At 49.3% G+C, this 24265-nt stretch overlaps 8 protein-coding genes across 13 annotated transcripts; 4 read left to right on the forward strand and 4 right to left on the reverse strand.

Moving 5' to 3' along the window:
* Positions 1-64: 64 nt before the first annotated feature.
* On the forward strand, positions 65-1527 carry H257_03113 (hypothetical protein). 5 transcript variants are annotated; one of them, XM_009827069.1, is made up of 7 exons: positions 65-138; positions 184-397; positions 456-555; positions 612-795; positions 846-1000; positions 1065-1183; positions 1497-1527. In XM_009827069.1, exons 1-6 carry the CDS (start codon positions 105-107, stop codon positions 1116-1118), a joined length of 741 nt encoding a protein of 246 aa, XP_009825371.1. In that variant the 5' UTR covers positions 65-104; the 3' UTR covers positions 1119-1183; positions 1497-1527. The 5 variants fall into 5 exon arrangements, with proteins under 5 accessions (XP_009825371.1, XP_009825374.1, XP_009825373.1 ...); XM_009827072.1 differs by having other exon boundaries at positions 612-1000; XM_009827071.1 differs by lacking the exon at positions 1497-1527 and having other exon boundaries at positions 612-848; positions 907-1000; positions 1065-1276.
* A 181-nt stretch (positions 1528-1708) lies between these two features.
* Positions 1709-4597, reverse strand: H257_03114 (hypothetical protein; the record flags this gene model as incomplete). Its single annotated transcript, XM_009827073.1, has 1 exon — positions 1709-4597. One exon carries the CDS (start codon positions 4595-4597, stop codon positions 1709-1711), a length of 2889 nt encoding a protein of 962 aa, XP_009825375.1.
* A 3854-nt stretch (positions 4598-8451) lies between these two features.
* H257_03115 (hypothetical protein) lies at positions 8452-8967 on the reverse strand. The gene is made up of 2 exons (XM_009827074.1): positions 8803-8967; positions 8452-8759 (listed from the first exon to the last, which is right to left on the reverse strand). The coding sequence occupies exons 1-2, from the start codon at positions 8959-8961 to the stop codon at positions 8484-8486; spliced, it is 435 nt and encodes a 144-aa protein (XP_009825376.1). The 5' UTR covers positions 8962-8967; the 3' UTR covers positions 8452-8483.
* Positions 8968-9043: 76 nt separating this feature from the next.
* H257_03116 (hypothetical protein) lies at positions 9044-10510 on the forward strand. The gene is made up of 7 exons (XM_009827075.1): positions 9044-9163; positions 9212-9260; positions 9309-9407; positions 9460-9621; positions 9664-9761; positions 9880-9969; positions 10040-10510. The coding sequence occupies exons 1-7, from the start codon at positions 9068-9070 to the stop codon at positions 10145-10147; spliced, it is 702 nt and encodes a 233-aa protein (XP_009825377.1). The 5' UTR covers positions 9044-9067; the 3' UTR covers positions 10148-10510.
* Positions 10165-14272, reverse strand: H257_03117. Of its 2 annotated transcripts, none has more exons than XM_009827076.1 (6): positions 13874-14272; positions 13443-13811; positions 13303-13400; positions 11919-13240; positions 10531-10823; positions 10165-10384 (listed from the first exon to the last, which is right to left on the reverse strand). In XM_009827076.1, the coding sequence occupies exons 1-6, from the start codon at positions 14171-14173 to the stop codon at positions 10205-10207; spliced, it is 2562 nt and encodes an 853-aa protein (XP_009825378.1). In that variant the 5' UTR covers positions 14174-14272; the 3' UTR covers positions 10165-10204. The 2 variants fall into 2 exon arrangements, with proteins under 2 accessions (XP_009825378.1, XP_009825379.1); XM_009827077.1 differs by having other exon boundaries at positions 13443-13830.
* A 370-nt stretch (positions 14273-14642) lies between these two features.
* On the forward strand, positions 14643-16991 carry H257_03118 (hypothetical protein; the record flags this gene model as incomplete). Its single annotated transcript, XM_009827078.1, has 3 exons — positions 14643-16197; positions 16249-16799; positions 16860-16991. 3 exons carry the CDS (start codon positions 14643-14645, stop codon positions 16989-16991), a joined length of 2238 nt encoding a protein of 745 aa, XP_009825380.1.
* Positions 16992-20269: 3278 nt separating this feature from the next.
* Positions 20270-21397, reverse strand: H257_03119 (hypothetical protein). The gene has a single exon (XM_009827079.1). It carries the CDS (start codon positions 21074-21076, stop codon positions 20720-20722), a length of 357 nt encoding a protein of 118 aa, XP_009825381.1. The 5' UTR covers positions 21077-21397; the 3' UTR covers positions 20270-20719.
* Positions 21398-21872: 475 nt separating this feature from the next.
* On the forward strand, positions 21873-23386 carry H257_03120 (hypothetical protein; the record flags this gene model as incomplete). The annotated part of the gene is made up of 2 exons (XM_009827080.1): positions 21873-22811; positions 22882-23386. Exons 1-2 carry the CDS (start codon positions 21907-21909, stop codon positions 23384-23386), a joined length of 1410 nt encoding a protein of 469 aa, XP_009825382.1. The 5' UTR covers positions 21873-21906.
* Between the last annotated feature and the right edge of the window lie 879 nt (positions 23387-24265).

Genomic DNA, 24265 nt, shown 5'->3' on the forward strand with positions numbered 1-24265 from the left:
GCCGGATAATCCCTGCATACATATCCGGATAACGGTCCGCCTGGCAGTTTCAATATCCATTTGTCCACCTTCCAGAACTAAAACTCTTCGCGGTGTGTGTCATCATGGGCTACGAACTCCTTCGACAGCATCCAGCGCGTAATGATGCAGTTAATGATGATTGCTGATCAAACAACTTGGTAGTCGGTGGTGTCGCAGCCTGCGGGTCGCTCATGCTTCTCACTGCCATCCTACATCCGTCGTGGGTCGCAGTCGTGCGTGCAAGCGACGACGCATCGCCATGGCAGGTCACGATGGGTCCCGTTGGGTTGTACATACACGAATCATCATTGATGCAGTCGTTGTTTCCTGCATTCAACCGCACGACCATGACCAGTGAAACCTGGGGCGGGTTTTGGTATGCTTCGTTGACGATCATGTCCTGGCGTGATGTTGTTACTGCAAATTACCGGTAGTGCGCAAGGCAACCACGCAGCGGACGTGCGTTTCGCTGGCATTTGCGGCACGACACTCACAGCCGTCCAGTGCCTTCTTGTCGTCGCGGCTTTGCTTTGCGTACGGCAACGGACATGCTCTCATTCTTCTCATGAACTCACTTTGGTTGATGACAGTTCGCCGCGCAAGTAGCATTGTGGCAATCCAGAGTCAAGTGCCGTGTACTCGTGGGAGCGTCTGCGCTGTTTTCAGCGCTGGCAGTGACCACCGTAGGCGTGCTCCGGTTGTGGCTCAATGTGCTGGGCGACTTTGCCTTGGCCTTGTCCAGCATGGCAGAAGCAGGTGTTTCCGACGACCCATGTACGACAGATGGGATACGGTTCCACGTTGTCACAGACAGGACCGATTAGTGGGCAACGAGAAGAATGCTGTGGAGTCTGTGACAGCCATGTGCATCTCACACGGCGCCAGGTGCTTGGACATGACGTTGTCGTTGTATTGCCTTGTGGGTTCGTCGGTCGCTTTCATCACGGTCGCGTTCGCATTTGTCCTCGTTGCGATCCGAGTAAGTCGAATCGATATATGGACGGCATGGAAGTGTTAGTCTTGTGTGTGTGTGTTTTGTGTAGAGCTTGCAGCGACGGAAATCATGCAAGCAGTACTTGTATGAAGAGATCACCTAAATCCACACAACACCACAATGCTAATTCGATCATTGTCTTTTCCATGCGTGAACTGCAAGTCCCCGGTGAGATTCATGAACTTCCCCATCGGTTATAACATTTGGCGCCAAAATGTAGTTCTGTAGTAGCTGTACTACAGTACAGTACTATAATAGGACTACATTCTACAGTACAGTACTATAATAGGACTACATTTTGGCTTTGGTAAGAACTAATCCAATTTTTAGTGGATTTGATTGGCTCTTACCGAAAGGACAAGTAGTATATTCAACCAATCAGAACTCAAGCGTGATGCAATATATTGATTCGACAAACCACGCGAATTTTGCAAGTTTATAGCGAATTCACAATACCAACAACACCTCACAATAACGTTAGGCAATTGATGGGAGGTCCCAGCAAAGCGTCGTTCAAGTGTTGGCGAGAAGTGCTGTATCTCATGCAAGCAATATCCTGTCCAGTCATTCGACGAGGTTTCGTCATATCTGAATGATAGTTCAATAACCTAACAAGCATATTGTACTCGTGATTGGATGGAATATGAGCATCTTCTTAATAGTAAACGATGATCTGCCACCAATGATCTACTGCTACTTGGATGACGCCGGCGCGTGTATCGTGCAGAATCCGGCCATCTTGGACCTAAAGAGACAGCCGCTGACTTGGCACATGGTCGGAGTGTAGTAGTGGACGCGGCACATCCCGTTCAGTTTGACCTTGAGTCTGCACCCCGTCACACTGCACCGTTCGTACGATGTTCGGTTGGCTGTGACAGAGGTCGTCGGCGAATCGTCGCTGGTCAGGTCAACCGTGGCGGGGGGTTGAGGGGCTTGTTGCTCGATCTGGTTGCCATGCCTGCGGCAATACCCTTTGGACTTCGCAACGACGCTGCACCCTGCCGCCTTGCACGTCGCCGGCATGTTGTCGATATGCGGGACAGCGCTGTCACAGACGGACGCTTGATTGGTTAACGCGTGACCCCGGCAAAAGCCCTGCGTTTTGGCAGATACGACGCAGCCCCTGACTTTGCACACCTTGACGTTATCGTTTCTAGTGTGGGGGTCCGTGTCTAGTTTTGTGGAGCTGTGGGGGGTGGACTGGCCTTGGCTGTCCTGACTCGTGCTGGGCGTAGTCGAGCTCGAGAATAAATTCGGTAGCTGTTTATGCACTGGGCAGTACTCTGCATCCGTCGCGGCATGTTGCAAGCAATCGAGATGCTTGCATGAGGTTCGTGGCACGGATACACTCGATGCGTTCGTGGTTCCTTCCGTACGGTTCCCGCCTTGAGAAGACCCCGCGTCTGGTGACGATGCAGCCTGGCTTGAGGCTTGATTGGATGTCACGACTGGCGCGATGTCGGTCGTTCGCGATTCAATGAAATGCTTTTGACAAAAGCCATTTGTCTTGGGCCTGAACAGGCAATTCGGTGTTTTGCACAGCGAGGGCACGACTTTGGTGAGTATCGGCATGTGGTCGCCGCAATACCCCGACGCCGTCGCACCGCACGTTGTCGCAGTTTCACTCGATGTAGGCGGGGTCTCGTCGGCCACTGTGTTTTCTTGGGGCGATACAGGTTCCAGGATCGTGTCGATGGCAGCAGCAATCTGAGCCACCGCCGACGGGGCCACTGTTGAAGGTGTAGAGGTTTCTGGGGCACGGGACACGCTTGGGAAATTGTCTACAGCCTCACCATAACCTGCACTGGTTGGCGCTGGTGTAGCCAACGCTCCAGTCGGCTCAGTAGGAACATCCTGGTGCAAGTTGTCCTGACGACTGCAGTAGCCATGCATCGTAGCCCCGTCGGAAGCATGAGGAGCCCCGCCAGACAAAGGCGACTCTAACTTGACGCGCACTTGGTCCCGTTGAGCAGTCGCGCGTTCGTGGGCAGCGCAATACGTGTCGCCACTCTGGAGCTCCTTGCAGCGTGGGTACGTACATCGAAGCGAGTTGTAGTGACTGCGGCAATGCCCAAAGATCAGCGCCATCCGGCCACACGAAGGCACCTTGCATACGGTCACAGTATGTTTCGCACCAGATGTTGAATTGGGAATGACAGGGGCGACGACTGGCTGGTGGGCCCCTGAGTCGGCCACAATCGGGGGTAGCGGCACCGAGTTGTCTTCCACTGGTTCAGCGTTGGGGATTGCAGACATGCGATAGTGTTGCTGGCAAAGACCTTGTGATTTCGCTTGGATATCGCAATGTCGAATCTTGCACTTGATTGTGGGGACCTGGGGGGGTTGTGGGGGGCGGTGGGGGGCGTGGTCGGCCACTTCGGTACACCCGTCGACGCGACTACTGGATGCTGCGTTGAACGAAACGTGTAGTGGGCAATACTCGGAATTATTCGCCGCAGATGCCACGTTCTTGCAAAGCGGATGCTGGCACACTGGTAGCAGTCCTGCAGCAGCGTTACTGGGCAGAGCTACCTTAACGGACGACGGCCGAGACGTGGCGTCTCGACAGTGCAGCGCACAAAGACGTTGGGGGGCGGCTTCTCCACCTTGAACTGCCTTGGCGGTACAACTCGGTAAACTGCACTCTGCACTTTGTTGGTGGAGGTCCGTTGACAGCGACGCATGTGCTAAGCAGTATCCATTGACGGTTGTTGCAGGCTGCGTGCAAAACACATTGCAGCATTGATGAACGCTTCCAGGGGCATGCTGTAAACATAAGCCATGGACTGCGACAGGTGGTTGCAGGCAGCCGATGTATGTGCATTGGGCGATAGGTGGCGTCGGACGGGTGGGCTTTGGCAGCAGAACCGCCACGTGGCTTCTCGCAGGAGGGGGCGGCTCCACCACTGGTACGCTCGGTGGAGCTTTGTGCCAATGGCAAAACCCATTCGAACCTCGTGGATTCAAGCAAAACGCACTGGCGCCACAAGTGGCTACTGGCTTGGGTGTCGTCGTGGCTGGGGCGACCTGACTGTCTACATGCTGTTGAAGGAGCGCCGTCCTGGAGGCCGTGCCGTGTTCAAAAAGGTCGCTGTCACCACCAAGATATAAAACGTTGTCCGTCTGTTGGAGTGACCGCCTTGGATTTGGCCCGAACGGGTGATTCAACGCTGGCCGCTTGACGCGATGGAACCCGCGCGGTCTTGCCGGTCGCTTCCTGCTCCCAGGAACTTTCTTCGCGAGGACGATGGGTAATGGAGCCTGCGGACTGTCGTCTTGGAGGGTGGGGGTCGACGCAAGCAAGTCTTGTAAGGTGCTGGTACTCGTCGTCATATACGTGTGCAAGTCAATATGTGCTTCCAAAAGGAGAGTTGCGTCGCGGCCACAGAGGACACATTTACGCACGGGGAGGACTTTGTTAGCAGCAGAGTCTAACGAAAGAATGTGCCGAACGCAGTGATGCCCTCGGACTTGACGCCTCGGACAGGAGTCGGCAAAGCACAAGCCGGATCCCTTGTAGGATAGGTGGCCAGGCATGTTGCGTCCGCCGCACGCGGAGCATGCAGACACCTGGACGCTCATAATGACACAAAGGTGATGACGTTTAGTTGCGTGTGGTCACAGGTTGGACCAAAGTCGGCGGCGCGCGTTCCACTTGTGATATAGAGGTAGTGGGGTGGGAAGTAAAATGGCAAACTTGAACAGAATGACAAAAAGGGGTAAACTATTTGTTAATTGTCAAATTCTCTCGAAATGATAGTTGTGACAAACGTCCAAAAATTCAAGTGGGTTTCTATTCTATATTGAATCAGGCTGGAACTTCTGATTGGCCGATTATTCTTGTCCTTTCTGTATAAGCCAATCAGATCTACTTTTCATAGTCGATTCTCGGCGACCTGGAAATTTGTACAGAATCTTGCAATAACCGTTATAATGCGCTTTATTCACACGAATGTACTGAAGTACTACCGGTAGTGTTCTGTACACAAAGCATAGAGGAAGCACAAGGAAAACAATACTAAATTTGCAACCTGCGAAACGCATTGATGTCTGTCACATGTCATCTTGTTTCTACGCTTGGGCGTTAACCATAGTTCTAGGGTTGTCGCGATCAATCAGTCGCAAGATTGATCGGTTGCGATCACAAGTCTGCTCATTTACTGCATCTACATTGTAGCTGGGACATTCAGCATGTCCATTTGCCCTGTATGTAGTTGCTAATTTTGGCGTTGGAAGAAGCTGCAGGATGTTACGGTAGTCCATGGGACGCAGTGCAATGGACCCCCCTCCCCACAAAAGTGCGGATGTTGTCATGGCAATAACACTATCGCTTCCAAATATCTTATGCGTACTTCGGTGGGCGGCATTAATAAATAGAATGATAGATCGATTATATATTTCTAACTGTAAAGGTGGAACTAGTAAAGCAAAAGATAAATATAAGAAATTTACTAGGAAGTGAAGGCGCATGAGTCACACCTGCAAACTAAAACTACCATCAGTTGGGTTCTCACCCACGTGCTGCTTGGACGACACACTCTGTAGTCCAGTAAGTCTATTGCCCTTTTAACGTGGACCATTGGTTTGTCTAATCAATATTGAATCAAGCTGGAGTTCTGATTGGTTGAATATACTTCACCTTTCTGTAAGAACCAATCAAATCCTCTCAAAATTGGATTAGTTAATAGCGTCGATTCGTGATTCGATTCGGTGGCCTGATAACTTACTACAGAGAATTTCAAACTACTAACGTAAACAGCCAATTGTTGCCCTCATTTCGACCCCTTGGCTTTTTGGCCTAATCTCATAGGCTAAGCAAAATTACAAAAATCTGAAGTTATCCAGTTGTAGAGGAATGAATGCTCTATCCAGTCGTTCAAATTGCTCGTAATTTGGAGTATTTTTAACGTAGTTATGCCGAAGCAAACACAAACGTTTTGAAATATGCCGGACCAGTTGTTTGCCCTCTTTAAACTTGACTTCAGTATTGGTTTGAAGGGTGACGAGAGGGTTGGACAATATTTTTAATATGAGCTCAAAACAATTGCCAAAGCTAATATACACCTAACCGCAATTTGCCCTGTATGTAGTTGCTAATTTTGGCGTTGGAAGAAGCTGCAGGATGTTACGGTAGTCCATGGGACGCAGTGCAATGGACCCCCCTCCCCACAAAAGTGCGGATGTTGTCATGGCAATAACACTATCGCTTCCAAATATCTTATGCGTACTTCGGTGGGCGGCATTAATAAATAGAATGATAGATCGATTATATATTTCTAACTGTAAAGGTGGAACTAGTAAAGCAAAAGATAAATATAAGAAATTTACTAGGAAGTGAAGGCGCATGAGTCACACCTGCAAACTAAAACTACCATCAGTTGGGTTCTCACCCACGTGCTGCTTGGACGACACACTCTGTAGTCCAGTAAGTCTATTGCCCTTTTAACGTGGACCATTGGTTTGTCTAATCAATATTGAATCAAGCTGGAGTTCTGATTGGTTGAATATACTTCACCTTTCTGTAAGAACCAATCAAATCCTCTCAAAATTGGATTAGTTAATAGCGTCGATTCGTGATTCGATTCGGTGGCGAGATTCGATTCGATAGGGTCCCAATCTACAATAACGTAAACGGCCAATTGTTGCCCTCATTTCGACCCCTTAGCTTTTTGGCCTTATCTCATAGGCTAAGCAAAATTACAAAAATCTGAAGTTATCCAGTTGTAGAGGAAATAACTCTCTATCCAGTCGTTCAAATTGCTCGTAATTTGGAGTATTTTTAACGTAGTTATGCTGAAGCAAACACAAAAGTTTTGAAATATGCCGGACCAGTTGTTTGCCCTCTTTAAACTTGACTTCAGTATGGATTTGAAGGGTGACGAGAGGGTTGGACAATATTTTTAATATGAGCTCAAAACAATTGCCAAAGCTAATATACACCTAACCGCACCTACTTTGATAATATCTTACAGGTAATTATATTAAGGAGAAACCATTGACCAATAGCAAAAAAGCACCGGCGGAGGATCACGGCATTTGGGAACGATGCTACCGGTGTCTCTCATCTTCTTAATGTAGAGCTTGAGCGTACGGTATGGCAAATTGTAGATGCGACTGAGATCTGTTTGTCGCTCTCCTTGCAACGCGGGCTCGGTTGCTTCGACGAGCTGCTCATGTGTGTAGCCCGTCATGAGTGAAATTGCAGATGTGTTTGAATTCCACTCGATAATTTGTGCTAGTTTTGCGCCGAATAGTACTTCAGCCAATCACGGCTGATTCAGTGCCGCGTACGTATTTGATTGGGTATAATTAAAATTCTTGACATTGAAAACTGAAAGAGGGCAAGAATTGGTCCGAGGGCAAGAATTGGCCGTTTACGTTACATCAGTTTTCATCCATTTTCAATGCAGTTGGTCAATAAAAAACAGCAAATCGATTCTAATAAATCATCCATTCGAAGTGTCGTTAACAGGGAATGAAATCTTGATGCAAATCAGCTTCATACACCAATCAGAAATATAGTTCGAAAATGATTAGGGTTAAATTAGATAATTCTAATTGGACACAAAGGTCCGTTTCCTTGAACGAAATGAATCAAAATATTATCTTGTGGAGTTTAACGCATAGGTTTTAATCATGAACTGATTCTCTATTCTCTATTGGATTCGAAAGAGCTCAACGTTATCCATCCAAAAATGTATGTACATATCAAGGGAAGATTCGAAAAAACAACCGAAATATTCGAAAAATCGGCACATCACGCGAATTTTGGAAGTTTATAGCGAATTCACAATATTTCTAGCCACTTATCCAAACCCATATAATACTGTACACACTGCTTAGCGCATCTCCAACGGTGTTTTTATTTCTATTTCAATTCGAAGTTACGGATATAAAATAGAAATTCTTGCACTATCCGGAGGGTTTGTTGCTATTTCACGCGAAAATAGAAATTCTGCGAGTCGAAATTTCTAAAAAGTCCGGATAGTGCCAAAATAGTTTGACTTTAACCTATACTTTAGCAATAGGTTAGAATTTATGCTCTTACTGTTAACTGTAAAGTTTTTGATTATGGAAGGATTTTCATGAGCATAGATGATATTGCTCCAGTTGAAGGTGACGCGCCACGTCGCTAATATCACCACGTTTGTACAATTGAGGGAGGTGGATTGGAGGCAAAACGGCATACAGTAGATGTCGCCAATATATCTCAAAGCCATGAAAAACAGTCAATTATATAGGTCAATCTACTGGTCATACAGTATTTACTTGCGAAAATGACATTCCTATCGCCAAAGTGAAGGCTTGAAGGGCATGCGACCAATCAAGTAGAATGGATAAATCGACGTGAAGGGCTTTAGACTGAGGTATATCTAAACGTAATGGGATGTAACTTTATACAAGCGCTTCTATATGGCAGCACGACTAGTACAGGAGGCGAATCGATGAAGTGTACGATTGAGATTGGCTATAGATTTAGATGCTTGTTGGGGGCCAGACACTCGGCCTCCAATCCTACAAGGAGGTCCACTTGAATGTTCTTTTCCCGAAGCAATCGAACACCATTGCATTGCACAAACTTGGTTGGTTCCATCACGCCAATCACAATTCTTGACACGTTGGCGGCGATGCAGCTCTCAACGCACGGCTTGTTCCCAGACAGTCGCACGCTACACGGCTCCATTGTAGTATACAGCTCTGTGCCGCTGGCTTGCATGTCCAGCTTGACCAACGCGCATTGTTCCTACACCAACGTCATGCATTGTGCGGCCACGGCTCGTCCGTACCGCGTGCGTGTTGCCTGGTAATTCGCGGGAATACCCCGTAGAAATCACCTCGCCATCCTTGACGATCACGCATCCCACGCAGTAGGCGCTTTCCGTCGGCGGGGACAAGTGCGCCTGCGCAATCGCCAATCGCATAAACTGCTCGTCATGTGCGTGCATCACGACTTGATGATTAAAACCCTGGTATCCGGAACAACTCGAGGGCTCGTATCCGGATTATGAAACAGTTTCAATGCTGAAACCGAACGACGCTTGAGCAACAATCATGAACGACGACGGGTTGAACCAAGAGGTGGAAGGTGGCGTGGTGCATTCGCATGTCCAGTTCGCTGAAGCTGCTGCGAATGGGTCCAAGACTATGGTACTCATGCAGTACACCATTCCACTACTAACAGTCGGCATATTATAGGTGGAATTTCTGTTAGACCACGGCGCCGACATCGACGCGCCTGGAAAAGGTTTGCCGCTCCATTCTTCATATCTCTAACGTTGTTTTCATTGCGCAGATGGCACGACGCCTCTGTGCGCGGCAGCATTGTGGGGAAATGAGGTCATGGTCAAGTTCCTCCTCGCCCGTGGCGCCCGCGTCTCGGCCAACAACGACGGTACGAATAAAACTCTTGTTCAAATCACACTCAATCTCATGGCGCCAACCAGGCACGGGATGGACGGCGTTGCATGCGGCGGCCTTCCAAGAGCATGGAAAAGTCGTGCGAATGCTGCTCGAAGCTGACGCGGATCCGTTTGTGCGCGACACCGACGGCCGGACTGCGTGCGACTATGCCAGCATTTCTGAAGCGATTTGGCCGTTTTTTGCAGGTACAAAGATATGAAAGACCCAACATAACTGGCACTGTTTAGCTCGAGGATGCGAAAAGAGCTTGAAGCCGGACCTGATTGACAAAGGAATCATCCGCAAGGTCGAAAACCAAGCCGAGGAGTCGGGCTACGAGCCAGCGGTATGTATTTATTTATCTGCACTTTGCACGTCGTCGTGATATGTCTTAATTATTAAAAATATAATATTTTACCGGATAATAATATTTACTCGATGAACTGTTCTTACTAACTTACTAGGTCGCTGAATACTCGCGCCCGGGATCGTCGTACCAGCGTGTGCAAATGAACCCGTTGGGTGGCTTCAATAAGCGCGCTGACAACACCAAGGTACGTAGCCTCTGACTAACTGTTAGTATTTCTTTGGAATGGCAAATCCCATCAATTCTCGTTCGACTAGTCGCGAGATGGAAGTCCCCGTGTATTTGTGGACCCTTTGGGGGCTGGCTCGAAGCAAGTGCCGACGGCCACGCCGCGCCGCCCGTCGTTCAACGGCCTCGACTTGTAACTTCGTAAATATATATCGTAAATACTATAATAGTATAGATAATACAGTAGCTTTTTGTTAAAGCTGCAAATTATCAAAGCATTTCCGCAGCACGCTTCGGTACACCAGCATCCCGTGCACCGCCACACGCGTCTTGGATCGTTGATGCAGTCGCCGCTCGATAAAGCTGGGGTCGACAATCAAATTCCCCCCTTCGTCCACGGCAATCTCCGTGCCCACGTGTTGATATAGCCCCCACTACACAAGTTTATCACAAAAAATACTTTACATTTCCAACACATTGCACGTTTTTATATATATATATAAACAAAAAATACTGTACATCCCCAACACATTGCACGTATATATATATATATATATATATATATATATATGCAACGCACAAAGCGCGGAATCCCAGCGACCAAGTCCCCGTCCAGCACCACGCGGTGGCTATTCGGGACCGCTCGATTGTACTGCCTCACGAATGCTGGGTTGCCCACCCGCGGCCCCCCAAAGTTGTACATGCACACGGCAATGTTGAACTGCCTGGCGCAGTCGTACGCCGCCAGCACGGCCAGCGCCCCCCCCATGCTGTGGCCCGTGATGTACAGCGTCAGGTCGGGATGGTCATCCAGTAGTAACCGCAGCGTTTCCTTTAAATCGGACCGCACCGCAGCATATGCTTTCCAAAACCCTACTCCAATATATATTATATATATATTATATATCTCGACTGAAGAGACCGCTTTGGTGGGGTGTTTGGGAATGAATATAGACGAGTGACTCAATACAGGCCCTTTACAACCACACTAAGAAGCATGACCACAAAAATATATATTCCACATTTCGACAACAAACATAAAAAAAAAAAAAACCCATCATACCATGCTGCTGCTACTGGTGATCATAAAAATATGATTAAAATAATATTAATAATATCAATATCTTGTGTTAAAATAAGACTACGAAGTAATCAATATAAAAGGAATGGAATTGTTTGCATACAAGTTGATTGATCAGAATAAGTGATCGTGTGATATGCTTCAAACACGTAAATCAATGATATTCTGGACCTTTCCAGACCCTGTCGAATCGAATCTCGATGCCGAATCGAATCACGAATCATCGACGCTATTGGCTAATCCAATTTTTAGTGGATTTGATTGGCTCTTACAGAAAGGACACGTATATTCAACCAATCAGAACTCGAGCGTGATTCAATATAGATTCGACAAAGTTTATAGCGAATTCACAATATTTTCAAGCAGTCGATTCGAAATTCGAGTGTTTGTGTGGGTGCTCAATCGAATGAGCAGAATCACCAAATCGGGTGCAGACAATCGATATACGACCAATCAAAACCCACAACACGAATCAAGTAGCCAATCAAATGATCCACTTGTCGACTCAATGCTACATCAAATTCGTATGTGACTTCAATTAGTGTGAGACTGGACGAGCTTTACATACAAAAGTCAACGAATCACGATCGATAGATTTGGCAAAGAATCAGCACAAAAGTCAACCAAATATTGGGTAAAAGAAAGACAATATTGTGCTCTCGAGTGAAATTTCATTGAGGCGTGGTTTCTCGTTGGAATTTAAATCGATTTGATTGGCTACCTCAGATGAGCTCAACATTATTAGCCAATCAAAACCCATTTCTCAATGAAATTCAACCAATCCGATAATCGGTTTGGGCGATTCGATTGCACCCCAAATGTGTATATCAAATCGACAATAAAAAAGAAGTGATAAATCATGGCTCGCTCGCTCTAGGACGACATACCGCTGTGAACTCGGGGAAGGGCCAAATTCAGCACCGGGACGCGAGAGGCCCACCGCAGCGCCCGGTCGTTGCATGTTGACCGTCGGGAGTGTCTGTTGAAGCCTTGGAGGGAGTGAATCCACAGCGGCACTTGGTGGAATCGCAAGTTGGTTTTCCAGTGAGCCTTGCTCACTGACCCTCGAAAGGCCACGACCAGACGTTTCTTGGTCCGATGCATGCACACGATCGCTTGCGTGTCGAGCAGTTCGTGGCGCAAGTGGACAATCAGGTCAAACCCAAATGTTTCCAGCGCCTGGACGCCGTTGCCCGACGCGCTCGGGTTGCCCAATGGGTCCATGTACGCTTGCCACGCCAGCTGTACGAGCCACTCTGCTGTTTCAAGGCAAAACACGTTTGAAATGTCTTCATGGTCGTTTTGACGCGTATGGAAATGGTGGTTGTGATGATGGGAAGAAGCCAGTGGATATTGCTGTTGTCTGGAGGCTTCAGCATGCGCTTCTTCAATGTAAAACCGCGCCGTCGACGAAGCAGACGCCGCTGGAGGCAAGTGCGCGACCATTGCCATGTACACGACCATGCTCACAAACAGTTCGTGCTCCAGTGGCACCACGCGCGTCGAAAATGAACTCACAGCCGCCTGTAGAAACGGAGCTGTGCCATACACAACCCACTCCCGAAGCAGCATGGCCACGTGGCCGACGGACGTCCCGCCCACGTACAGCATGACGAGCACGAGTTCGAGGAAGAGGAACCGGTAGCTCAATTGGTGGTCCCGAGAGGTCATGTACAGGAGCTTGTCGTTGAGGGTAGCCATGGTGCGCCTGCAAATCGAGCGCAACCAGAGCAGCCATGTCCACGTAAGTCCAATGCCCATCACCCCCAACAAGATAAAGAGCGTTTCGTGCTGGCCAATGGCAAACAGCTGGGGGAACCGCAAGATGCACATGGACGCGGCAGTCGCTACTTGTACGAGCCCAAACGCGAGTGATTTGCTCACACACCAAGACGTCGAAGCGTTTAGCGGATGGTCCATCAGAAACAACCACGTCACCCGCCACGACGCGGTGGCTACCGCCTCGCACATGTCCGACGCGAAGCGAGTGGCGTCGGAGACCGATTGGAACCACTGCGCAAACATGAAGATCGGGTTCTGGTACACCAGTAGCACAAGCCCGAGCCACAAGACCCGGGTTTGAATCGGTCGAACAGACGACGACGACGACCGCTCGAACGTATGATAGGTCCAGTACGGCAACCACACCAAGGTTGCAACCACCAGCATCGTGCGCAGGGCCAGCTCGCTCGCGTGCATTACTGGGGCGCTACAGCAGCAGAAGAGTTGGCAGACCTCAACAGATGATGGTACATGGAGGTGAGGATGTACGTGTAGGAGAACAGGTACTGGACCGATTGAGCAAACAAGTGTGGGTAGTACCCATGATACACTATAACGAGTAGGTACGATCCGTAGCCTGTGCCACCCTAGCAAGTGCGTGAAGGTCATTTGAAAGAGGTGAGTATTACCAAGCCTTCGTTGTCCTGGGAGACGTCAAAGAGGGACGTTCGACCGCATTGGCCGTCGGGGCAGTGGAGCCACACGCTTTGGTTCCGTCGCGCGAATATGTAATCGCTGGAAGAAGGATGCTGCGCCGACGCAGCATGACCACCTCCGTACACATACACGTCGTACTCGAGCACAAAGCTGGACCCTGTCGAGACGTTCACACCACGTAGCTCCATGTCGAGAGACATTGAGCCTGCAAGCCATGATACGTTGCTCACATTGGCCAACCACCATGCAGTGTTGCCGCTGCCGCCGGGATGCACGTCGATGTATGTGCACGCGGTTTGGTGGAGATGCGGGGAACATAACTCCCCCGACAGACGTTCCGCCTACGCGAATCCGTGTGGTCTATGCACGTACTGTAGGGATGAGGAGTTAGGTATGTAGGTACCTTGGAAAGGTAACCACTGGTATGCAGGTACGGAAGCACGATCGCCAAGCAAAATGCCACGTAAGTGAGACCTAGAACCGCGGAAGCTGCCGTCGATGACAACGTTTCCAGACGAAGGCGCGGTGCCAATGGCCCTTGGAGCAATGGATTGGGCGGCGGCTGCTCGGCTTCGCCCAAGTTGTGTTGCTCTCGGTTTTGTTGGAACGCCAAGTCGTCGAGAAGCATCTGGGACGAGGAGTACCCCGCCGAGCCAAACAAGAGAGGGCGGTGGATCGTGTCTTCACTGTCCAATGAGTCCATCGCTTACTTGGTGACACTTGGACGAATGGAGCGGTCAGACTTGTGGTTGGATTGCTGCTACTACGTCAAGGCCGTTTGTCCGATCTTTCTAGCACTCGCAGGATGCGATATTCCATCCATGATGGGACTGACTATCCGGCATTTCCGGATACCTTGAGCAAATAAAGTCACAATACTACCGTAGGTAGTAATAGTAATATTAATACTTGATTCGGTTACAACTTGGTGTACTCCACCTATAAAAGACCCACTTTTCGCCTTTCAGAGCGCTATTTCGTTGTCGCAGTTGAATATTGAGCATAAGGCTTGGAAGTGGACTGGTATTAATAAGTATAATTTGAAGAATACTTGTGTACGTCCTCATATACTGTATTGAAAAAAAAACTTTTTTGAAAACAGTGGTTTTATTGATAAAACCACCATGAAAAACCAAGGTAAAAGACCAACTGTGCCAACTGGAATTATTTTGATGGACAAACTCCTCGAGCCACTGGGCCACCAAGCGTCGTTAGGGCTGACGCTGGCCTACTTTCACCACTTCATCGACATCCACGGCGGCCGCGACGCGTTTGAAAGCTTGGCCACCATCGACGTCTGCGCTCAATTCGTTGTGCCATGCACCAGTGTGTCGAGACTGTCCTTGGTGGACCAGGTTGAGCGCGACGGCGACAGCGACTACGTCAAACCTGCAGAGTGGCTGATTAGCCATGCATGGTCGTACAAGTTTTTGGATGTCGTCGACGCCATGGACAACTTCTGCGACGAACAAGGGCTCAGCCACGACACTTCGTTTTGGTTTTGCATGTTTGCCAACAACCAGCACACGATTGGCAGTCCGTCCGAGATGGTGGAGCGGTGGCTAGCGGCCTTTCGCACGGCGCTCACGGACACGGGGAAGATCGTGATGGTGTTGGTTCCGTGGCGGGACCCAGAAGCCCTCAAGCGCACGTGGTGTGTGTACGAAGTGTACTTGTCGGTCGTTCTCAATGCTCGCTTCGAAGTGGCCATGACCAAAGCGCAAAAGCGCGTGTTTCTTGGCGAAGTGCAGCACCGGTCGAGCGAGGTGTTGCAAATGATGAGCCAAGTAAGCAGCAAGCACTCGATCACGACGATTGCGAGTGATCGCGACCACATTTTCGGCCTCATCGAAGCGCAAGTCGGGTTTGACGAGTTGGACCGTATGGTGTTTAACACGCTACATACGTGGGTGTTCCACGCGTTCGACAGCCAACGGTCTATCGCGATGCAGCCCCGAGAACGGTTTGATTGGTTGCGCTCCAAAGCCAGCGCTTTGATTACCCTCGGATCGTTAACCCAAGCCGAAGTGTTGCTGGACAAAGCCGTCGACATCTTCCGACGAGACCTCCCTCCCGCGACGCCGGAAGGCTGGGAAGCCATGGTTGATCTGGGCCAAATGCGGGCCCTCAAACGATTCCCTAGCGATACATGGGTGCCGCTGTTTGTCGAGGGCTTGCCCAAACTGCAGCAGCTCCTGGGGCCCCACCACCCCACGACGCTGGACTCGACCAAGAACATTGGCAGATGGTACTGCCGTAACCACATGTACGACCGCGGCATGCCGTTGCTGCGCACGTGCCTGTCGATCGAGCAGCAGAAGATGGGGGACGACGCCGAGGCCATGGTATTGGAAACGAAGTATTGCCTCGGGGAAGCGCTGTACGTGCAAGATCAAGTCGTCGAAGCGCAAGCGCTGTTTGCCCAAGTGTACGAAGGGATGTGTCGATTGTTTGGTCCAGCGCACCCCCTGTCGAAGGGCGCCCAAAGCAACTTTGCCACGTGCGCCACCGCGCAAGGCCAGTACGCGGCCGCCGAAGCCACGTACTTGGATTGTTTCTACGAAATGACGCGAATGCATGGCGTAGCTCACCGGCAAACGGTCAGCACGCAGCTCAACCTGGGCCGGACGCAACGGCTTCGAGGGAACTTCGACCTCGCCAAGGCGAACCTGTCGCTTTGCATCGACAATTACCGCGACGCAGATGTGCCAGAAATTAATTATCTATGTATGTATGATATATATATGTCTTCTCGTCGTTGGACTGGTTTGGTTTTAGGTCAGTATGAACTGGGCCTGGTGGCGTACTGCACAGCCAAGTACGATGACGCCATGTCCATCTTGCAAGACTCGTACGCGACGTTTGCGTTGCATTTCGGACCCACGGCCCCAAAGTGCTGCGGCGTACTCTTGGTGTGGTTCCTGGTGCAGAGTGAACAACCGGGCGACCGAGCCTTTTCCACGGTGGACAGCGTGGACGAGTTTCTGTCCAAATTCCAAGCCGCCAACGCCATGGCCACCAACTTGTGGAGCAACTGGAAGTGCCTCGCCTGCTTTGGCGTCATTCGGGGCAATATGGCCATGTGCATGGACTGCCCTCGGCTGTCGTGCCGCCTCTGTCAGTCCTGCGCTACCCAAGCCAAGCCATCGTTCGAGCAGTGTGCGCACAGCGACAGCTCATGGAAAACGTTCAACCCCCCAGTGCAATATTTGCTCGAACAAAAACTCGCCCTGCTAGCCCAAGCCGACGACTGGGACGAATACGCCATAGCCGCCAACGCGTATCGTGCGTATTGCCGCGAGTGTCAAATCGACACTCCCTATCTGCTGGTACGTAGGATTCATAACGGACACCAGTGGAGTATATAATCTATATTTTTCGTGATGTAGGTTGAAGTGAAGCCAAAGCTACGAGGTAACGACACGGCTGGGTCGAGTGCCGTTGGTGGGGCTGTTGCAGTGCTTGTGGCTGTGCTGGTTGCTGGGCTGACTAAATATCGTTTTCGCACATTCGTGGCCTAGAACTTATCTTTTCAAGTCATTGTGATGTCCAACGGTGTGGTTAATTAGTCTTGGGTGTTGTACCGAACATCGGTAACATGTTGCGATTTACTGACGACTGTGAATTTAAAACAACAGAAATAACAACAAATAATATAAGTTAACGGTATAGCACTACTAGTAACAAAGTACAGGGAGATGCGGGAACAGGACACAAACACATCACTATGAAGAATTCAAGGTCCTTGATTCCTTCAAATCGTGGTGTACCATTGTCTAGGGGATACATGCAAGTTACATATTATTATTCTCTTGAACATATTTATGCTGATATTTGTATTAATTATGCGTATTTTATTCATCTCCATAATTATTTACGTTTTGCACAAACGATTTATACATCCTGCAGATTGCGCAGGCGTAAGGCGCGTTGCAGGTCAGCGATTTCTCAATGCATACTGCACAACGGGTCACGAAACTCCCCATTCCTCATAACAACAACCAATACTATCAAGAACACATTATTGCATGTCGCCTGAATCAACAGCTGTGGAGAAAGACAACTTCGAACTTGGCAAATTCGTCGTATTTCAAGAACAAGCGTGTACATGCGGGTAAGATGCCTCGTGCCAGAGTGAGCTGTGTATGCGCAGACCATGCTGCATAGGCTGAGCTAGTAATGGACTATCTTGTAGTACGAGTAGTATTGCAGTAAGTATTACACAGCTCGAGAAAAGTGTCCTCAAAGTTCGCCCATTTTCGATATATGCGCATGTCGACATGTCGTTAAAAATTTTGCATCCGCAAAAGTGATGAAATATCCGGAACTGTTGTGTTTTCAATGTGAAAACGGCGCGAAGGTTTTGAATGCAAGGCATCGCACATGCAGATATAAAACGTGCCAGTACAGTACAACAGCCAATGTCCCTCTCCAACAAGTTGGATGACTGCGAGGAAACTCCAGTTTCGCTTTCGCCAACCATGAATGCCTCGATTTTGGCCTTCCATAACTTCGTGTTATGATGAGTTATCGCCAGTTCCCGCATCTCCCTGCTACCTAGTGGCGATTGAGAATCCTTGGATGTTTGAATACGTACTATTAATAGTACTTCCACTTAACTGTAAAGTTACTTATGGTGATAGTTACGATGTGTATTCACGCCAAACTTTGATCGAATGGGTCCCGTATACGTTGGCCATTTCCATGCGCAGCGGTATATCGATAACGTTACTCGGGACGTTGTTGGTCGTGTACAGTACGAAGCCCGCGTACTTTGAAAAACTAATCACGTTGACAAAAGGGCATGCTCCGGGGCTGTGCGTTACTACGAAGTACTCAGTACTTGTATTGAATAATGTACAGGTCAATGATCTCAGTACAGTAAGCGAACTCCAAACGCCACGTAGATTGTACTAAATAAAACAAGTGAGCGACCGGTAGTTCGAACTACTTGTAACAGGCTCTAACAGCCTGTTCCAAGTAGTTTTCAAAATTGGCATTATCCAATCAAAACGCCCCCAACCCATTCCAAAATCCACTTTTCAACCCATCGCCGCGCCAAACTACTGGCTGAAATTATCGCCTCATCAGCCAATTATTGATCCTGCGCTCTCTAAGGTTGAATATTGAGGGCCGACATGAACACAGATACTGTAACCACAGTGCGGGAGCGCAGTCACCAGCTCATACGTGTTGGTGACTGGCGATGCTGAAGAAGTAGTGACTAGAGATCTCACGGTCGACCCCGTTGGGTGTCAAGCGCATCGACGGACCTCGGCTTGGACCTTGGCCACGGGAGCCAGTGAAAGCCCTTGCTTCAATACTATGTTGTCCAATCACTTTTGCATTTTCTGGACACGATTTATGTCCAATCAATCATGGCCGCAAAATGGCAACAAATGGGAAGAAGTATTTTGTCACCCCATTATTCGCGATTTTCGAATTCTACTGCGGCTTTGTATATTTATGTCAATATAAGAGGCTGGTCGCGGAAATAGCTAACGTTGTGTTGATGAAATGAATGCAAGAAGTACAGGGGGATAGCTACGTGCTTATTGGTGCTACGCTGTGCCCTTATGTAGGATTTAGCTAATGAGATGTGACTACACTAGCTAATAAAACTCTAACACGATTGCCTTCGCAAAGATATAGGGCCCACGGCTTGTTTGCTTGTTTTACGTTAGCTATGATGGAGTGATATTACACTTACTGGGCTGCTTGACTATGAAGCAACAACCCTGTAATGCCCAATAAGTAAAACTCCACGACACCATTTAACCACGAGTGAAGCCCCATGTCTAACTCTACCTGAACATCCATGAACATCCATGAGCAAAACCCCAAAACACCACTAGTGAAAAACTGCCTCCCCTACAGTACGTAGCATTCACCGTTGGTACGATTAACGGTGTACAACGTTGTATGCCTTCGTGTTTCACGTGAACGATAGGATTACAGTATACTTATCGTCGCCACTCAGGGACGTTTTAGGTCAATACAGTAGTACCAAATTCCTTGAGTGAGTGGGCATTTGACCTATTGAGTGGGTGTGTCACCCACTCACTCAGGGAATTGGTCTTATTACTAGTACGTAGTACTACAGTACTATTAATACGGTAGTACTTCCAGTGCAGTACTGTACTACTGTACCCGGTAGTAGCTGTATACTGTAGTACTAATGTACAGGTCAATGATCTCCATTTGATGCAAACGAGGACAAGCGGAACCATGCAAGCGAGCTCCAAACGCCACGCACATATTAGTAGAACAAAAAACAAGTGGGCACAGGTTCAAGCGACCGGTAGTTCGTGTAAGTACTACTTAAGACGTGCAGCACACTTACAGTACATGCTTAGCTGCAGTGTTGGCTTTGTTGCTTCCAGTACAGGGCACTAATGGCTTTGTATGAGAGTTTGTAAGGTACTGTAGCCGGCTACATACGTATGTGTCGACCTTTGGTGCATGACAACAAACACTTTACACCCGAAGATGGCAATGACGTTACCAGAGCGATCGTGGCGCTGTAGCTTCTGTACCGGTCGTAGCTTTTCCTCGATTGTTCAAGGATCGTAGGAGCCTGTACAGTCTGTATGTACAGTTGTTGATCCGGCGATTCAATAAGCTTACTATCACACTTCGATTCAAGATGTGGAGCCAATTCGTTTTGCAGCGCAACCCAGTCACAAGTTTTGAGCTCGCACTTTCTCTCAGCAATTTTATTGGGTAATCGATTTCACAGGCCACCACAGCTCCAGCGATGCCTTGGATGTTTTGGCCATCGCGGTTGCAGCAACACAGGCGCACTAACCAAGATGGCAGTGAACCCCACACGCATTCTGCTCTTGGCGCATGCAGGCTTTGTGTACCTTGGCGGGGTCTTTGTTTACATGGGAGCTGACGCGCTGAGCTCCAAGTATCAAGGTTTGTCGACAGGAACTATCCTTCCTGCTTCCGCTACTTTCATCGTCGGGGCTGGCTTCGCGACCATCCTATGCGGACTCTCCGGTGCCTATGTGGCCCTGCGCCAAACAAAGGCCAATTTACTGCTGCTCTACACCAGAGCACTCGTGTTGTTGTGTCTGCTGTTTCTTGTGAGTGGTGTATTGGGCCTCGTCATGCACGTTCAAGCGACGTCGTGGTCCAGCAACAGCAGCAGCAACTACATCAGCAAGTTCTTCCTTTCGTCGCGGGTCGACTACGCCAAGTCGTTCGCCAAGCTCGTGTGTCCCCTTGCACTTGGATACACATGTCATTCAATGGAAATGACAGACCCCGTGGAAGATAGATATGCCGTGCAAACGTTTTTGATGCCGTCCATGCCCAGTGTCGACTGGGAGGTCAACTCGTCCGGGTCCAACGCTACGTGGTCTGGCGTCAACGCAACTGTGTCTGCAGCTGTGACGATGTTCCCAAAATCCTCGGGCCGGTTCATGGACTTGTGCTCCAACGTCACCGCTCGCGTGGAGTCCCTTGGTCCAGCCAAACAATTGGCCCTCGAGCTCGAAGCTGCATGTGATATGTGCAAGTACGTGGCGCCTGTGAAACAACTTCCGCCGTGGATGGGTGTAGTTCCCAGGGGTAATCTGTATCGCCCTGAAGACGACATGTATTTGGTGGTGGACTCGCCAGACAACTACCGTTGCATGCAGAAACTCTTCCCGAACGTCATCACTCGGGATCCCCACTCGTTGCTTCGAGATACTACATTGGTTTCGACCAAGTTTCTGCTCAATTGGGCAACGTATTCGCTGGCCATCGCTACGTGGAGTGGTATGTCGTTCGTGGTGACGGTGTTGGTTGCGGTCGACGCCCACCGCTCGTTCAAGGACACGTCACCTGGACAAAAGGTTATACCTTCGGGTCTTATTAGTTGCGTTTCAATATCGTAATGGATTTAGTTACGACTTTCAATGGTGTACTACACCATCACGGTACCCCACAGATTTGCGACACACCTTGACCCTTGCACATATTGCTATGTTTTGTCGACTATGTGTGTTGTGGATTGCCAAGCACAGGTGCGAAGAAACGAATCGTCGGCATTCCAGCCCATCTAGACTAGATCTATACCACCTCGGACAGGATCAGCATCGTCCAGTCGTCGTCAATGGTACACTGCCCCTGGGCGACCAACCCCGACATGTGGAGGTTGTATGGGGTGTAGAACCACGCACCGCGGGCCAGGGAGGCAAGACTCATGACCAGGTAGACCCCGTCGCCGCGATATCACTCGATCCAGTGCTGTCGAGGTGGGCGCAGTCTCGGGAAAAAACGCAGTCGGCGGCATTGCCTTCATGACAAAGGGACTCACGGCAATCACACATGAAAACCTTTCAGGATTATACGGATAATCCGGATAACACCAATTTCGTAGTTTGCTTGGGTTACTGTGAGTCCCAACGCTGCTGCTGCTACCGCCATCGTCATCACACACGCATGGGCCTGTGGTTCTACGCCATAGTCGTATCCGTCGTCTTGGTGTACCTAACCTGCCATGACTATGCCATTAGGAGCCGACAACTAGGCAAACTCATGCTCGAGCTCCTCGCTTACATCCAGAGAACGTTGGACCGGATGAAGGTGACGACAGTTGAGTCTGCCCGGCTGTCGAATACTGCAGCGATGCCATCCGCAGCTGCTCTTCCCTCTGTCGAAATGGAAACCCACGTCGCTCGGACAGACGCAGTCATGACGGGCAACTCGTCGGCATGTGATGCTTCTCCTTCGTTGTCCCCATTGTTGTTTGACGTGGAGACACACCCGACCGACGCGGCCCTAGCAAATCCGTCCAACTTCTGCTTCCTTAACGCGACGTTGCACTGCTTGTTTCGGTCTCCCCATTTTCTAACGTCCTTGCACCACCTGGTCAATCAAGCTCGGCGGAACACACCCAAGACAACATGCTGCGCATCCCTTCTCGACGCAGGGATAGCCATGAAGGACGAGACTCGTGGCGAGTGTGTGGATGTCGTGGAGATGGGCCTCACCGCCGCCATGCGCGCTTGCTCGTCGGCTCTGATCGCCCCGTCCCCTTCGCGTCAAGTGCAGCAAGACGCCCAAGAATGCCTGTCGTTTCTTCTCGACACGCTCAACGAGGCCTCGCCTCCGGCGGCTGCTGCGACCTCCCCGATGACCTCCCACCTCTTGCAAGCCATCCATTTGGCCTCCAGCACCGATCCAGCTACGTACGCGCATTTGGTAACGCACTTCGCCGACGTCACATGGGCAGCTTACTCGGCGCAGCACACGTCGTTCGTCGCCCGTCAGTTCGCAGCCCAAGTCGTTCGAGGCTCCAGCTGTCAAGTGTGTCATCGGCTGTCAGTCCACATGCAAGAAACGAGGTAGGTACTGTACTGTACGTCCAATGTCTAGTTTTTATCGAACGCTGGCCATCAATTGTGGTGGTGGTAGTTTGTTGTCGTTGGGATTGCATTCGTCCACGCTGCGCATGAGTTTGGAGAGCTGCTTGGACCAGTTTCGAGCCATGGAAGTGATGGACGGGCTCAATCAAGTATGGTGCGCCCCATGTCACGCCAAGACAGACCAAGCGACACAGACGCTGCTCATGCGAACCCCGCCGTGTCTGGTGCTCCACTTGAAGCGGTTCATGTGCGACAGAGGTTCAGTCACAAAGAATACCGCGGCCGTGTCGTTTCCCGTCCGTCGCTTGAACCTGTCGCCTGCGTGTTTTACCAGAGGAGTACCCGACAACAACTACCGCCTCTACGCCGTCTGCGCCCACGTTGGAACCAGTTTGGACCGAGGCCATTACGTGGCGTACTGCCGGCACACCCTGACGTTGCACTGGCTCAAATATGATGACGACTGCGTGTCCATCGTACACGAGCATACGATGCTGCAACAGACGCTACGCTCGGCCTATTTACTGTTTTACGAACGCTTTGACGTTGCATAACATATATTTATTACTTCAGTTTTCGATAATGAAAAAAAAATCAACTCTATAATGTCGGCTTGGAGTGGCGCTAATAAGCGTACTGGCCGCGTGTCCTCGTACGGCTTGCCGACTTACATAGTTCTGATGGGTAGTAAATATGTACTAGTAGTAGTTCGGTCTCGTTGGTGGCTATCTCATTGGGACTTGTGCTTGGCCGTACTCATGATGGCGCTAGTAGTACACTTAGTCTCGTAACCTGAAAGATTACAATATTTGGCCCAAAACGCCATATTCAATAAACCTGATAAAATTGAAATATGTCTTAAGAGTTTTAAATCAAATCCAGTCATTACAAGTGGGATTTATTCATTCGGTGGGCCCTAATCGCCATACTATTATTATTAAAAAATGGGCGTTTTATTCATGTACTACGTAGTATTTATTCTATAGATAGTTCTAAATTTTATCATGGCATCCAGAGGTCCCATATTTTCCAAATATTTTCTCACCTCCCATTTGAAAAGGGAATACTCTGTCAGAATTATCTGTGGCAACCAGACTCGTCCTTGGCCCTTGGAGGCCTTCCAATACCTATGCAAAGGCCTTCGTATACTACAGTGCTACTATATTTTGTCCTAATAAGAGGTGTACTTTTAATGTCTGTGATGGCCGAGTGGGTGGCAGGACGACAATACCAACTCTTTCCTCGACCCCTTTATAGTCTTGGACGTTGAAACGACGACACTTTGAATTCAATATGAAGCGCTCTAATAGTATTGAATTGTAGAGTTCTTCATTTCGGATAAGTATTGTCTTTCTTTTACCCAAAATTTGGTTGACTTTTGTGCTGAATCGCCAAAAATCCATCGATCGATTCCTTGAACTGAATTTTTTTGT

The sequence above is a fragment of the Aphanomyces astaci genome (genome assembly GCF_000520075.1).
Source record: "Aphanomyces astaci strain APO3 unplaced genomic scaffold supercont1.5, whole genome shotgun sequence".
NCBI lineage: Eukaryota > Oomycota > Saprolegniomycetes > Saprolegniales > Verrucalvaceae > Aphanomyces > Aphanomyces astaci.

Excerpts from the sequence above, each read along its gene's own strand:
- H257_03115 (XM_009827074.1), bottom strand. The coding sequence starts at position 8,961 with ATGCACGCACATGACGAGCAGTTTATGCGATTGGCGATTGCGCAGGCG. Across the intron at positions 8,760-8,802 it reads TACCAGGCAACACGCACGCG|GAACAATGCGCGTTGGTCAA; the intron begins GTACGGACGAGC and ends ACGTTGGTGTAG.
- H257_03117 (XM_009827076.1), bottom strand. The coding sequence starts at position 14,173 with ATGGACTCATTGGACAGTGAAGACACGATCCACCGCCCTCTCTTGTTT. Across the intron at positions 13,812-13,873 it reads CCAGTGGTTACCTTTCCAAG|GCGGAACGTCTGTCGGGGGA; the intron begins GTACCTACATAC and ends GGATTCGCGTAG. Across the intron at positions 10,385-10,530 it reads TCGCTGGGATTCCGCGCTTT|TGGGGGCTATATCAACACGT; the intron begins GTGCGTTGCATA and ends AAACTTGTGTAG.
- H257_03119 (XM_009827079.1), bottom strand. The coding sequence starts at position 21,076 with ATGTCGTCTTCAGGGCGATACAGATTACCCCTGGGAACTACACCCATC.
- H257_03113 (XM_009827069.1), top strand. The coding sequence starts at position 105 with ATGGGCTACGAACTCCTTCGACAGCATCCAGCGC. Across the intron at positions 139-183 it reads CCTTCGACAGCATCCAGCGC|TCGGTGGTGTCGCAGCCTGC; the intron begins GTAATGATGCAG and ends ACAACTTGGTAG. Across the intron at positions 398-455 it reads GAAACCTGGGGCGGGTTTTG|TGCGCAAGGCAACCACGCAG; the intron begins GTATGCTTCGTT and ends AATTACCGGTAG.
- H257_03116 (XM_009827075.1), top strand. The coding sequence starts at position 9,068 with ATGAACGACGACGGGTTGAACCAAGAGGTGGAAGGTGGCGTGGTGCAT. Across the intron at positions 9,408-9,459 it reads CGTCTCGGCCAACAACGACG|GCACGGGATGGACGGCGTTG; the intron begins GTACGAATAAAA and ends GGCGCCAACCAG. Across the intron at positions 9,762-9,879 it reads AGTCGGGCTACGAGCCAGCG|GTCGCTGAATACTCGCGCCC; the intron begins GTATGTATTTAT and ends CTAACTTACTAG.